The 13,518-nt window shown below is 55.9% G+C and overlaps 1 protein-coding gene across 6 annotated transcripts in view; it reads left to right on the top strand.

The window, feature by feature from the left end:
* Window positions 1-13,518, top strand: part of MSI2 (musashi RNA binding protein 2) — a 389,285-nt gene that overhangs the window by 350,040 nt on the left and 25,727 nt on the right. For all 6 annotated transcript variants that reach the window (XM_082680135.1, XM_082680133.1, XM_082680134.1 and 3 more), the window contains exon 11: window positions 8,113-8,175. In XM_082680135.1, coding sequence (XP_082536261.1) covers window positions 8,113-8,175 — 63 coding nt within the window. The remainder of the gene's footprint in view (window positions 1-8,112; window positions 8,176-13,518) is intronic.

Here is a 13,518-nt window from a genome sequence, read left to right as displayed (position 1 = left end):
GGAAGGCCACGCTACTGTTATTACCTTGGGCAATAATAATAAAAATAGAAATAAAAGTTATTATTCCACTTACTGAGAGCTCACCCGATGCCAGATACTGGTGCACCGGAGCCACCAACACGCTGAATTTCACAGCAGCCCTCAAAGGAGGTCATTAGTCGCGCTTACAGAGGAGCCAAATGAGGCCAAGGCGGGGTTACATAACTCGTCTTGGGTGGCACAGCTAGTGAGCGTGGGAGATGGGATTTTTGCCACCTTGCTTTTAGCCATGTTGTGCATGGTTTCCTTTAAGCTTAACTGTCTGGACCTGAGTCCTTCACCAAGTAGCGTCTTCCTGGGGGTATTGCACTGGGGGCTCACTGAGATGGTCGGGGGGAGCCTCTTGGCCGTGGAAGGCGCCCCAGTGGCAGCTGCCCTTCTTATCATCAGTGTAACGATCATCTTCTCAGCATCTCGTCTGCTTTAAAGGTGAGGAGACAAAGGAACAGAGAAGGTTCTACACATCACCTTGTCACCTAGGGCTGACATGCAGTGGCGTGATCTGCCGGCTGTTCACATTTTTAATGATTTCTGTACCGGTTGGTACGTAGCAGCTGCCTTGAGCCCCCAGAATACCTCCCCCTCACCTCCCGGGAGTCTCCCCCAAGACCCCCTGACCATCCCATGGTCCGCCAGTCAGTGCCCAATTCAAAACCTAAAATAGCCTGTCTCAGGGGTCAAAAAGTGCTGGACTGCATTTACAGGAGAGAGAGCTTGAGATCACAGATGTCAGCTGACCCACAGAGCTAGTGATGGGGCCAAGGTGGGAGCCTGGGATCTTTCAGCAAAAAGTCTTGGGGTGCTCAAGACTTGAAGGTTTGCTGTCCTGGTGCACAGCCGTGGGTGCTATAGGGCTGGTGTTTGGAATTGTGCCGAGCCCTTGCACAGGCCCGTGAAGAACGAAGCTGGGGAAAGTAGGCAAAGAGAGGAGGCCCAGGAGAGTTTAGGCCATTTAGATTTAAATGGCTAAGGGAGAGATCCTATGCGGAGAATGCAAAATGTTGACTCTTTAACTGGCAATTGGACATCGAAACTTTGAGAACAGGACATGTAAAAAGCCATCTGCAGGGCTTTCCTGGTGGCGCAGTGGTTGAGAGTCCGCCTGCCAATGCACAGGACGCGGGTTCGTGCCCCGGTCCGGGAAGATCCCACATGCCGCGGAGCGGCTGGGCCCGTGAGCCGTGGCCGCTGAGCCTGCACGTCCGGAGCCTGTGCTCCGCAATGGGAGAGGCCACAACAGTGAGAGGCCCGTGTACCGCAAAAACAAAACAAAACAAAAAGCCATGTGCACAGTGAGCTCTAGCAGGACCAATGGTCAGACCAGTGGCTTGCCCTGACACCCATTGGTGGTAGGTGGGAGAGTGTCTGCAAAGCAGAAATTGCAGTTTTATGAAGAGTGAGGGGAGGGGTGGTGCAGGAGAGAAGGAGAAACTCTCAGGATAGTTTGCTCATGTCTCCTTAGAAACTACAGTCTGAAACGCCTTCACTTTGAAGGTCTTGGTCTTGGTCTCTGACAGGCTGACGTTTGTTCTGTGGGCAAGTGGGTGTCCCTGGGCTAGCCAGGACCACAAACTGCTGTCACAGAGCGGCGAAGGCTGGCTTTGGAGTGAACTCCCTGTGGCCACTCTCACCCTTGAAGTCTTGCTAGAGAGAGAGAGCAATGCGGAACAGAGTGTCCTCCTAGGGCCAGGAGCCAGGACGGAGCACTTGTAATGTATCAGCCATTCCCGATACTGGCCCTCTGGCCAGCACTGCGGAGAAACCTTGCCTTGTCCCCAAGGCCCCAGATAGTCAGGCCAAAGCTAGAACTCCTTAGGGCCCAGAAAGGGAAGGATTTGTCCCCAGCTCGGTCGGTCCTGACTGAAAAGAATTTTGAGGGACCTGTGTCTTGGTCACGTGTACCAAGGACCTAGCTTGGTGATTTTTTTTTAACTGAATTGAAGTGGTACGACCTTTAGGGGCTATAGGTCAAGATCATAGCCATGGGAATGCCTCCATTCCCTTTCCTTTTGTTTGCTGGATTTTGGAGAAAAGAATTAGCTGGAATGGCCACGCCCTACCCTCCACCGTCCTGCAAGGCTGTCTTCTGATCGCTGCTTCTCTCTCCAAGCAGGATTTGGTGTAGCCACACCCACGTCTTGAGCTCATCTATGAGAAGACCCTATAGTACACACAGTCAGGGGCCTGGCTGCAAGCTAGGTGGGCCCGGGGTAGAGGCCCCCTTCTCGCTGGCAGAGTGGCCAGAGCTCCCTTCTAGCCCAAAACCCTGCTTCTCGGTAGCCAATTTTCTCTCCTTCGCGGGGAGTTGGTTTGTGTGCAGCCTGGGCCCGCAGCTGGAGACCCCTTTCCCATCAGGACTAGTGACTGGAAGCTCTGTGAGGGCAGAGAGTGTGTGTGTTTAGTTCACTGCTATGACCCCAGTGCTTAGAATAGTGCCTGGCACGTAGTAGGTGCTCAATAAATATTTAGAATGGGTCGGGAGTTACGGAGGCCTCTGAGGTCGGTCCCTGCAAAAGTTCTAGGTGAGCAAGGGCACTGTGGGCTCCAGCTCTCTGTTGGGAGGTAATACGGCCCCGCTGGAGAAAGACGCCGGGCCAAAGTCCCCAGGGAGAGCTTTCTGCTTCCTGCCTCCCCAGGACCCCAGCAAGCAGTGCCTAAAGCCGTGTTCTCAGCTCCGGCCATGCTTTGGGGAGCACTGGAAGTTTCCTTTGTTCAGGCTGCACCCAGACATATCATCAGAATCTCTGGGGGCTGGGCCCAGGCATCAGAGGAAGAGGGAGGCAGGAGGAATTGCCTGGAGCAGCTGCAGGTGGGTGACAGTGCCCGCCCTCAGAGGGACCCTGGGCAGCTCTACACGCCTCCTGGAGATGCAGGGTGTGCTGGGGAAGGGGGTGGAGAGTGCTTAAAGCAAGCACAATGTAGGAAAAACTGTCTTTCCTGGTAGTGAGCATTATAAGAGAGTTTTATAAAGATTCCCCTCAGAAATCACAGCGTGTCAGAGCCATAAGGAACCTCAGAACTCACTCATCCGAGGTCACAGAATTAAGTGGTGGCCAAGCCAGAACTGTATCCCAGGCGGCATCTTCTCAAACCAGGAAGGGGAGAGGATGCAAAGTAAGAGGCCCGTGACCTAATACCCCGCGGTGGACAGGACAGTGGGGCCCTTCAGTGTTTACAGCCAAGGGCACCCCAAGACTTCCTCTACATCAAGGACTCTCGCCCTCGACCCCACAGGGAATCCTGTGCACGTCTGCATGCGTCAGCATTATCTGGAAGGCCTCTCAAAGATAGCGACAGAGGCCCTACCTGATTCTTTGTGTGCTGAAGCTCCCTCAGCCAGGCTAGAAACCCGCTGCTCTGAACGGAGACCCTGAAGTGGATCTCAGAGGAGATGGTCGCAAGGATTAGATTCTCCACCGTGTTCTCAGGAGGGCCTTTCCTTCCACAAGGTTAGCGGGAGACAGGGTACGCAGATGTACACCTCAATTTAACCTTTTGTAATTTTTTTTTTTTTTTTGCGGTACGTGGGCCTCTCACTGTTGTGGCCTCCCCCGTTGCGGAGCACAGGCTCCAGACGCGCAGGCTCAGCGGCCATGGCTCACGGGCCCAGCCGCTCCGCGGCATGTGGGATCTTCCCGGACCGGGGCACGAACCCGTGTCCCCTGCATCGGCAGGCGGACTCTCAACCACTGCGCCACCAGGGAAGCCCCAACCTTTTGCAATTTTTGAAAACCTTTAAACCAAACGTTCTCCCCCTCGGCTGCACCCTGGGGTCACCTGGGAAGCACTTAAAGGTCCCCCTGTCCAGGCTGCACCCTAAACCAGATAAATCAGCATCTCCAACAGTGGGACCCAGGCCTCAGCATTTGTGAAAACTCCCCAAGTGGTCCAGTGAGCGGCCAGCGGTAAGGATAGTCCGCTAGACAGAGCAGGTGCTTTTTCTTGTTGTTGCCGGCCCTCTCCTGTAGGCATTTGAGTTTGCTGCCCCTGGGCTGCAGGGTCACGGGAGTGGAGAGGCAGCTAGACATGCAGGCAGTGCTGCCTTTCAGCTCAGTTTACCCAGAGCAGTGCCTCCCAGCCCTGGCCCTCCTCCACCACCTTAGGGCATCTGACCATCATCATACCAGCTGACGCTCCACAAGAATCTAAGGTGGGACAGACTCTGGACTAGGTCCCAAGTGGGACATGGGGCTCGGTCCCCACCCTACAAGAATTTGCCACCCAGCGGGAGAAATCAGATGTGCACGTCAAAATAACTGTGCTTAGGTAAGGCAAAAACTGGTGAGTGCCACAGAGGCAATAAAAAGTAGGTGTGGCGTCGTAGAAGCCGCCAAAAAACCAAAAGTGCCGTTGACTTCTGACTGGCACTAAATTCTCAGAGATCCAGAAAGTCCAGAAAAGCGTCTCGTTCACTGTCAGTGGGATGGCAACAGCTCTCACATGAGTTACTTACCCCAGAGGTGTGATAGTGCCAACCCCAGAGGCACCGCTTTCCAGTGACAGAGGGACTTGGGTTTGTCATCCTCTTACACCAGCAAGACAGGCTCTTGCAGGCTCAGAGCTGAAGGGATTTTAGAGGTCATCTGGCTTGACCTCCTTGCAGGAGACAGGAGTTGGTTACCCGGGGCGCAGAGAAGTGAAACACGGTGCTCAAGTTATAAAGCAAGCCAGGGGCAGCTGAGGCTGGCAGCCAGGCTTTGATGCCAAACCCAGTGATCCTTTTACTGCGCTGGTGGGGCGAGGAGCTCCAGACTGGTGAGATTGGGTCTTTAGGTCTGAATGACAGCTCCTAGGAGGCGTGGCACCTGCCCGTGCCTGGAATGCCACCATTAGTGCTTCGTTCTTTCGTACCCAGGCAGCCTCTTTTTGAATGCAAGATTCTCTAACAGGAGGGGCATACTACCTTCCTAACACCTGAGTCGCCAGGTAAGAAACCTGTAGCTCTCAAGTCCTGAGGTTTTATTAGCAAAACATTTTTCTCCTTGCTGCCTGATTTACTGCTAAGAAATGGGAGGTATTAAGCCACTGGGGTCACGCCAGCCGGCTTGGCCCAGTTGTTAGAGCTGAAAAGAACGCATATTCTAATTTTGAGGTATGGACGTTTAGCTGCACTAAAATGACATCATGAAGTTGGGACATCCTGAAAGATTCCAGACCACTGTTATCAGTAGGAATTCAGCCCTCCTGTGTGCTAATGACCATCTGACCATGTGGCCAACCCCGGAGAAGGTGGAATAGCCCTGCGTGAGGGAGAGCCCTGTCTTGAGGGCAGGGCTGGTGGCTGGACAGAGACCTGAGGGACTTCATCAGAATGAGAGCTCACACTTGTCGAAGCTTACTTCCTGGCAGGCATTCGTCTAAGCACTTTGCATCTATTAATCTCTGACTGATATCGCCATCTCTTTTACAAATGGGGACACCAAGGCACAGAAGGTTAAGGCAGCTTGCCCAGAGTCACTCAGCTAGTAAGTGGCTGAGCCAGGATTTGAACCCAGACAGGCTTCGTGTCTGTGCACTTGGCTATTGGGCTAACCTGCCTCACGAGGAGAAGCCTGGTTGCCCCCTTCACGCGTTGGCCAGACAGGCTGTGTCGAGGAGGGAGCCCTTCTCCGCATTGCCAGCGGCAGACGGGGGACGGTCATCTGGGCAGTGGGGTGCTAGGGACAGCTGTAGACCCATGACGGCCCCTGGCTGGGGCAGCCCCAGCACCTACACACACACGCACACGCACACACACACACACACACACACACACACACACACACACACACCCCTTTCCTGGATCTGTGCTCACGCATCCCCCATAAGCCCCGCCACCAAGGAGAGCCCATTGGCCTTAGAAATAGCATCAGCGGCTTAGCTGCCAGGTCATCTGGAGAATGTATTTGGGGCGAGCGGTGAGGCTGGGCGGCCTCCCAGGACAGGAGGGGGATGGCAGGGAGCTGGGGAGGTGGACCAAGAAGACAGCCCTGGGGCAGGATGCTGGGGCAGCGCTCTCTCCTCCTCCAGGCTGCACGGGGGGATGGGGGGAATGGCGGGCTGTGTCGCCACAGAGTGGGTGCTGTGAGGGCTGTCTCTGCTGTTCTGGGCACACTGGGGGGCTCCCCTCCCCTGCTCCCCCGCCCCCAACACCTGTCACTCCGCTTAGCCCCGTTTTGATGGTTGAGTTTAAATTCAGCCCTTAGCAGTATCTGCTGAGCAGTCTCCAGCAGGAGCCTTTATCTGAGATTAGGGATAATGGATTTCCTTTCTTGGATCAGGGTTTTTTTTTTCCTCCCTCTTTCCTCTCTCTTTCTCTTGGACTTTTTGTCCAAAATGCACTCAACTCCAGAAAAGAGAGCTTTTGTTAAAAGTCTTCTTACCGACTCAACTCCCCTCCCCCAGCTCTGTCCCCCCTCCCTCCCCCCCACCACCATTTTTTTCATGCTTCCAAGGAAACCTGTTTCAAGTAAGAAGTGAGAGAGTACAAAAGAATAAGGACCTTCCTCCTGTCCCCGCCCTCTTCCTTCTCCCTCAGGGTCCCCTGAGCCCTGCTCCGGGCCTGCAGCAGAGCCTGGTGTAGCGTTGGGATGGGGAGAAATAACTTGACATCTTCCTTATCTTCCTTCAGCACTTTGCGCAAGCACCCACATCTTCAGAAATCTAGATCCTGCCTGGAAGAAATGGGGAGGGGACTTGGTGGGGGAGTCCCTTCCCTGGTCTTGTCGGGGTCATTGCTGTGTACATTTATTTCACCTGGATCTTTCTTTTTCCCCCTTCAACAGCCCTATTACCATATTTAAATGCAAGTATGTCTCTTTTCATTGGCATTTGAAGTAGCTTAGCCTGACGTTTCTAGTATAGCTCCTTCCCTTCTGAACTTCTTTCCTCCCCAGTAGTTCTGTGTAGCTAGGGCAATAGTCTTAGAGTTTAGCGGGCTTCTAGTTTGCTGTGTTTGGGGGACGGCCCTCTCTCTCCTCTCTCTCCTCCCCTGCTCCCCGGTGCATGTTCCCTTACCGCCCTCGTCCTGTAGCAGCTCCTTATCTGGAAGGCTCAGTGGCCAACGCTGAGCCCCTCCGTTGGGCTGTTTGCTTGCTGCTGGCTTCCGGCACATCATTTAAAACCACAGGCACCGGACACGGGTCTGCTTGGAGGTAGATTGTCCCACGCGTGGGGGAGTGTGTCTGTGTGTGTCCCAGGGCGTGGCTGTGCGTGCACAGGCTAGTGGCCGGAAGAAGCCCGGGGGAGGGGACGTGCCCACCTCTTCCTTCACCTGGACACTCTGCAGCCACGCTGGGTCACCTTGTCCTTCTGACGTTTAGTCCCACTGCTGGGACAGCCTCGCTGCCTGGTGTGTTGTCAGATCAAAACCCCCAGGAGACCCTTCAGTGCCACCTTGATTGGGACGGTGGAGCTCAGACAGAAGGGCCAGATCTAGATCCCCCTAATGTGCCTCCAGAGCCACAGGCCCACCCGTCGTCTCTGCGGCCCCACACTTCCTCCCCGAGCTGGCCCCCCAGAATGCTTCACCCCTGGGCCCGGGGCCGTGATGCTGCTGGCACTGAAGTGTGGAGTCAAGACGGCCAAGCCAGCCTGAGGCCTCAGGAGAACGGCTAGGCTTAAGCCGTCTCCCGGCCAAGGTGCCTGTAGTGTCAAGAGGCCACCCTCAGGGTCTCCTGCCTATGGCTGAGGGCTGACTGCACCCCAGGGACCCCTGCCTATGACCGGGCCATGCTCGACCCCACCCAGCTCTTGATAGGCCCTGGGGAATCACCAAGGTGCCCGTGCAGGGGCCGCAGGGAGCTCGCCCTGCTCTCGAGAGAAGTTACTCTTCATTCCCTTCCGTTATTTTGGTGTGCCGTCTAGAACCAGTTTCCCGGGTGACAAATGTGTGGCAATCAAACACACCTAAAGATGCTGTGCCTTCCAGAAGCCTGAGCGCCGCTTATCCATGTCCCTCCTAAAGGCCGACCCACGGACATCCCTTCCCACCCCTGTCTTCTGTGTCGGGGCGGGGGACATGGCCTGTGAGACGCGTCTGTCCGTGGCCCTTTCCAGGACCCTCCTTCACCCCAGCTCCTCTCTCTCTGCCAGGCTTCCCGGCAGCGGCTTATGGACCAGTGGCGGCGGCAGCGGTGGCGGCAGCACGAGGATCAGGTAGGAAGGTGTGCGGGCCCGGCGGCTCCCAGGCATGCCCAGTGTGCAGGGGAAGGTAAAGGCCCTGTTGGATGTGCAGCTGCGTCTGCCCACCACTCTCAGCACAGCCCGGAGGGGGGCGGGGGGCGGCCCCAGCGGGGGGTCAGTCCCGGGACCGCAAACCAAAGGGAGATGATGATTCCCTCCCTCGAAAGAGAAAAATGGATTTCTTGTGGACTTCGGACGGGCCCCTTCACCTGACAGCCGGCTTCAGGGCACCCGTGGGCATTTCCCTCCTTGGCTTTTGCTGGTTCACAAGGCCCCCTGCCTCGAGTCTCTGACCCAGCCAGAGAAGCTCTAGGTTGCCAAGGGAGACTCAGAGTACATCCGTGTGGTCCTGGCCTGGGAGCAACCCACCGCTTTGGCCCCTGCTGCCCTTGGCAAGGGGGCTCGCTGATCCGGGGCTAAACCCCGAGTCCCTGAGGGTCACACGTGAGGCCAACCCTGACCCCAGGGCGTGAAGCCGCTCTTCCTGAAGCCCCCGGGCCATCCCAGACTCTCTTCTGAGCCGAGACCAGAGAGCTCCGAGACTCTAGCCGCCAAGGGAATTGGGGTGTTCCCTCCCATGAGGTTGCCCAGGTCGTTTGGTCTCCAAATGCAACCTTTGAGGGGGTCTGGGACCCTTGGGGTGAGCTGGGAACCTTTCCCCAGCGGCACTGTGGGCTCAGGCTGGAGCTGGGCCTTTGTCCCTCTCCCCCAGATGCCCTCTGCCTTCCTGAGCAAGCAGGGCTTCTGCTGTGTGCTCCCCCATCCCCCAGGCCACCGAGAGGCCCCCCACCTCCTAAACCCGGGAGCCATGGTTTGCAGCTCTCCCCCAGCACCCCGCGGCCAGGCCGCTGGAGCACCCAGGGAAGTTTAGTCTGATGTAACAGGGCTCTGAGGAGGGCCGGGGGAGGGAGGTGCTGCTGAGGGTACCAGGAAATGGGGCATTAAAAGCCCAGAGGGCAAACGCCAAAAAGACCCAAACCCTCGGTGGTAAGAGACTGGCACAGTGAGGCCCTTTGGAAATGTCAGTGAAAATCCGTTCCATGCAAACTGGCACTGCCTCAAGCTACAAAGGACCCACTCCCCTGAGCCACCCGCTGGGGGCTTGTTTGGAGGGGCCAGGGAATTCTCAGGGGGCTGCTGAGGGCGTTAGCCAGAGAGCTGGGCGGGGCACCGGGCGCCTTTCCTCGGCTCCCGCCCGCGCAGCCGGCCGCCGAAGCTCCCACCGGCCCTCTGGCCAGCGTCTCTTGGTCCCCCTGCCCTGGGGGCGGGTTGCACAGCTGCCTAGTGTCTCCCTGTTCCATTTGGTTTTTTAACTTGAGAGCTTTTTGGTATCACGATAAACGAGCCTCTGTCCTACCTGTGCCTGGGGGAAGGGACAACAAAAAGAAAAATCCTGAGATTTCTGAGTGTTGTTGGTTGTTGTTTTCTCCGTTCAGTTTCTTTCTTATTGTAACTTGGATTATGAAACTAAACTTTAACCCAAAATTAACCCTGCCTCTCTCCCCACCCCCATTCTCCTTGACTTCATGGCAAGTTTAAAGGGCAGCATGGGGTTCTTTGAGAGTCTTGAGAGTGGTCTCCCCATGGTCTCTGCCCCCTTCTGCCACCCCTGCCCTCTCCCAGACCCCCAGAGCCAGGCGGGAGTGCCACCCATCCCCTCTAACTCCTAACCCCAAAGGTCAGAGCCATCTCCAGCCACCCTTTTTTTTTCAGGACCAGTGGTGTTTTATTTGTAGCCATTTCCATCAGGAGCCAAGTCTCCCACAGGCCATTTGAGGTCAGCCATGCTCATCACCGCACTGTTAGTGAATTCTCTTCAGGAGTGTGCTCCCAGACCCCCTGCCCACACCAGCCTGGGTTAGTGCCAGGAGTAAACCCTCAGCTCAGAGGTGCCACCCCAGGATGCAGGCTCGGCCAGGAAGCTGTAGGGCACCCCCGAGTGCAGCCTGGGTGTGCCCGAGGGCGATGACCAGGCGGTGCCTGCCAAAGTCAGAACACTGCCCAGGCTGGAAGACACCTGCCCACGTGTAGACAGGGTAGCTCGGCCCCCACCCCTACCCGCTTTGAACCTGGAGCCGGGTTACAAGGCTGGGGAAGGAAGATCTCCACCTGTCTTTCTCTTAGTGCATTTTGACCTGTAAAGACTCTCCCCTTCCTCCCTCCCTCCCCCTAGAAAATGATCTGGACTCCAAGTCTGGCAGGATGGCCAATTATTTACCTGTCATAGTGGCCCCTGGGTGGCATTTTGGCATGTATGGGAGGGGCTACACAGACTTATTTGGGTGTGCGCATCGGCCCAGGCCAGCAGGGGGGCTCACGGAGGGCTGATTGCCTGGTCTACCTTCACCGCCTCCTGCAATCCTGCCCCACCCATCCTAGCTCCTCCCCCGGGGACAGGGATGCTCCTTCAGCCCCCCAGCACCCCCCCCACCCCACGCAGCCTCGGCTGTTGGGGGGCATTACAAGTTCAACTGCATTCTCTCATAGGGAGAAGCTGGTCTAGGGAGTGTGTGGAGTGCCGCCCTTGGGCTTGGTCCCATGCTGAATCTGGCCGGGGACTCAGAACAGTGGGGAACAGGGCCTCTGCTCCCCAGGGGCTCTCAGGCTTGGCTTAGAGATCAGGTGGACTATGAAAGGCCCTCTTTGCACTTTCATTTTTCTCCAGCTCCACAGTTTTGTGTGGGTTTTCCCTTCCTTATTATGACGCGCCGGGGGAGCTTCCTGAGCAGAAGCTCCAGCCGGAGGCCGTGGGGTGGGAAGCAAACAGCTTCGGTTCTGATGAGCTGGGCAACGGCATCCGTCAGGGCTACGGTGTCAGGGTAGGAGGGCCCTGGGCCTGGACCTCTGCACCCACCTCAGCCGACTTCTCTGGGCCAGCCTGCCCCGGACCTGAGGTGGGTGGGCTCGGGTGACCCCCAGGGGGAGGTCCCGGCGACTCCTAGATGACTTCACTATCAGTGTCACTTTTCTTTTACCTTCACCCGGAAGTTTGAAACGTCATCTTTTCTTGTGCTCAGTCGAGACTTTGTTTGTTTATTTTGATCGTATCCATTCAGTTCCAGTGGCCCCATCATGCCCCTCCCCCAAACCTAAATCCAGTTTGGTAAACGGCTCCCCCGGACAAATGAGGGAAATGGTTCGAATCTCCAGGCTATTGGATTTCTGGGTGGCATCGCGGGTGGGTCCGTGTATCAGTCTTAGGCCCCGGCCCCAGCCCAGCCCCCGCCCAGCCAGGACCCCTTACTGTGCTTTACACTTGCCAGCTTTGTTCCCATCTAGTGACATGAGCTCCTGACGGTGGTGGTGAGTGTGAGAGTCATGTTCTGTTGTCTTTTCTCTTGCTTGGTTGGGGCTGCGGTGAGAGTGTCTCTGAGGCATACTCTCCCGCCTCTCTTACACTAGGATCTGCACACCTCCTCTCAAACACTCTTCTGAGCACGCTCAGCGGGAAGGTTTGTCCACACCTATTAATCCTCTCTCAGTGTCCAGCTTCCTGTTAGTACCAGCTGGTTTGCATGTTTTTGCTTGTTCAGATGAAACAGTTCAAGAAACAAACTCATATCCAACTCTCGAGAAATGTCTTTTTTTGTACACTTTCGTTTTCGATTTTTTTTTTATTAGTTACAACTCTGAAACACCTGTTGTCCAGTAAAACATTTCACACCCCCTGCCTGTTCTTAGATTGTATGTCTCTGTGGGACTGAACTAAATGCATGCACTGTAGTAGATGTACTGGTAGCCGTAGCCGTAGTTGTAGAACATGCATTGTTGAGTTGATATTACAGGGCCTCGGACAGCTCGGCACAGCACGGCTGTGTCTGCAGGATAGCGTGGGGGCCAGGAAGAGAAGGGCTCCATATTTTCAATGTTGCCAAAGGGCTTGGATCCATGTTCCCGCCATCAGCCACCACCACCTCCCCTCACACTCCCTGCTCCCCCAGTCCAGGACTGGGTCACCACCCTCAGCTCTAGCCTTCCCAACTGAGATCTCTCTTAATAGTGTCCAACTATAGTGAGAGAGAATGCAATCAGGGTTGGAGGGAGTCTTACCGTTCTTCCTTGTTCCTGTCTTCCTCCTGTGGTTCTTGAACAGATCGGGTCTTTTTCTACTTCTTAAGGCCTAGCAGCAAGGCTTCTCCAAGCCCTCTACTCCTTGAGTCCTTGGCCAGCTCACATCCAGCCCTTCAAGGATTCGGGTCCTTGTGGCAGCCCTGTCTACATGGTCGGAGGGGAAATGAAATATGATGGGGAGAGGGATTAAGATCTCAAGATCCTTAGTCTGCAGACAGGGGATGCATTTGGTCTTAGTCGAGGTCGGCATTTGTTCTTACGGTTGCTGAACGTAAAAGGAGAAAGGGCGGACGGGAAGTGGGGTGAGAGGGGTGACATTCCTGCTGTGGAGATTACTGGCACTGCTTCATGAGGAGGGGAGGGGAGGGGAGGGGAGGGGAGGAAGGGGGCCTGTAATATCCAAAGAGGAGGCCACAGTTTGCCAGCATCGCCCCAGGAAGACTTCCCAGTCCTGCAGCCTCTGCCCTGGGTTCAGGGCGTGTGCAGTCAGCCATCTCTGGACACTTTGTCTCCCCTCCATTTGTGGTGACAAATCATGAGACGGTGCAGAGGTCTCTTAGAGCTCTTGGAGGCATCCCTAACCTTCGTAAGTTGATGGAAGATGAAGCAGTAGTTGCCACCTGGGACCTGCTCCTAAAGCCAGGCTGGTTGGTGGCTGTGACCCAACGCTGCAGGACGCAGGTGGGATCTGAACGTTCAGGGTGCAAGTCATCTATTAGCAGAGGAGACAGAAGCCCAGGAAGTCCCCATAAGAGTGTCCAAAATGGTAGCCCGTGGCATGTGGCCCAGTCGGGGTGGACCAGGATTGAATGTGAGCCGGCAGGTCGGCCAGATTGAGGGCCCCGAGGCCCAGGAAGGGAGATCTGGGAGGAGCCGGCCTTCTAGCCCAGTCTTCATGGGGGTAGGAGTGGGCAATGGCAGAGGGAGAAGCTGGAACTGTCAGGCTTCGGGGCTGCTGAAGCCGTAGATTGACCCAGAATGGGGAGCAGCAGAAGAGGGTGGGGACAGAGGCAGAGAGAGCAGAAAATCCCCACCCCCCCCCACCCCCGCCTGAATCCTAGGTCTGGCTTTGCTGCCCTTTGGCTGGACGTCCCTGAGTTTCTGTTCCAGTAAAATTCAAGTCTGGGGATAGAATAAATCATTTAACTTGAGCCATAAAGTAAACACTTTGGGGAGGAGAGTAGATCTCAGACCCGCCCCACTTTTATCTCAGGACATCTTCCATGTCCCCGGTGAAATCCTTTG

The sequence above is a fragment of the Grampus griseus genome (assembly GCF_964374135.1).
Source record: "Grampus griseus genome assembly, chromosome: 20".
In the NCBI taxonomy this organism is placed as follows: Eukaryota; Metazoa; Chordata; class Mammalia; order Artiodactyla; family Delphinidae; genus Grampus; species Grampus griseus.
This window is presented reverse-complemented; position numbering and strand designations above follow the sequence as displayed.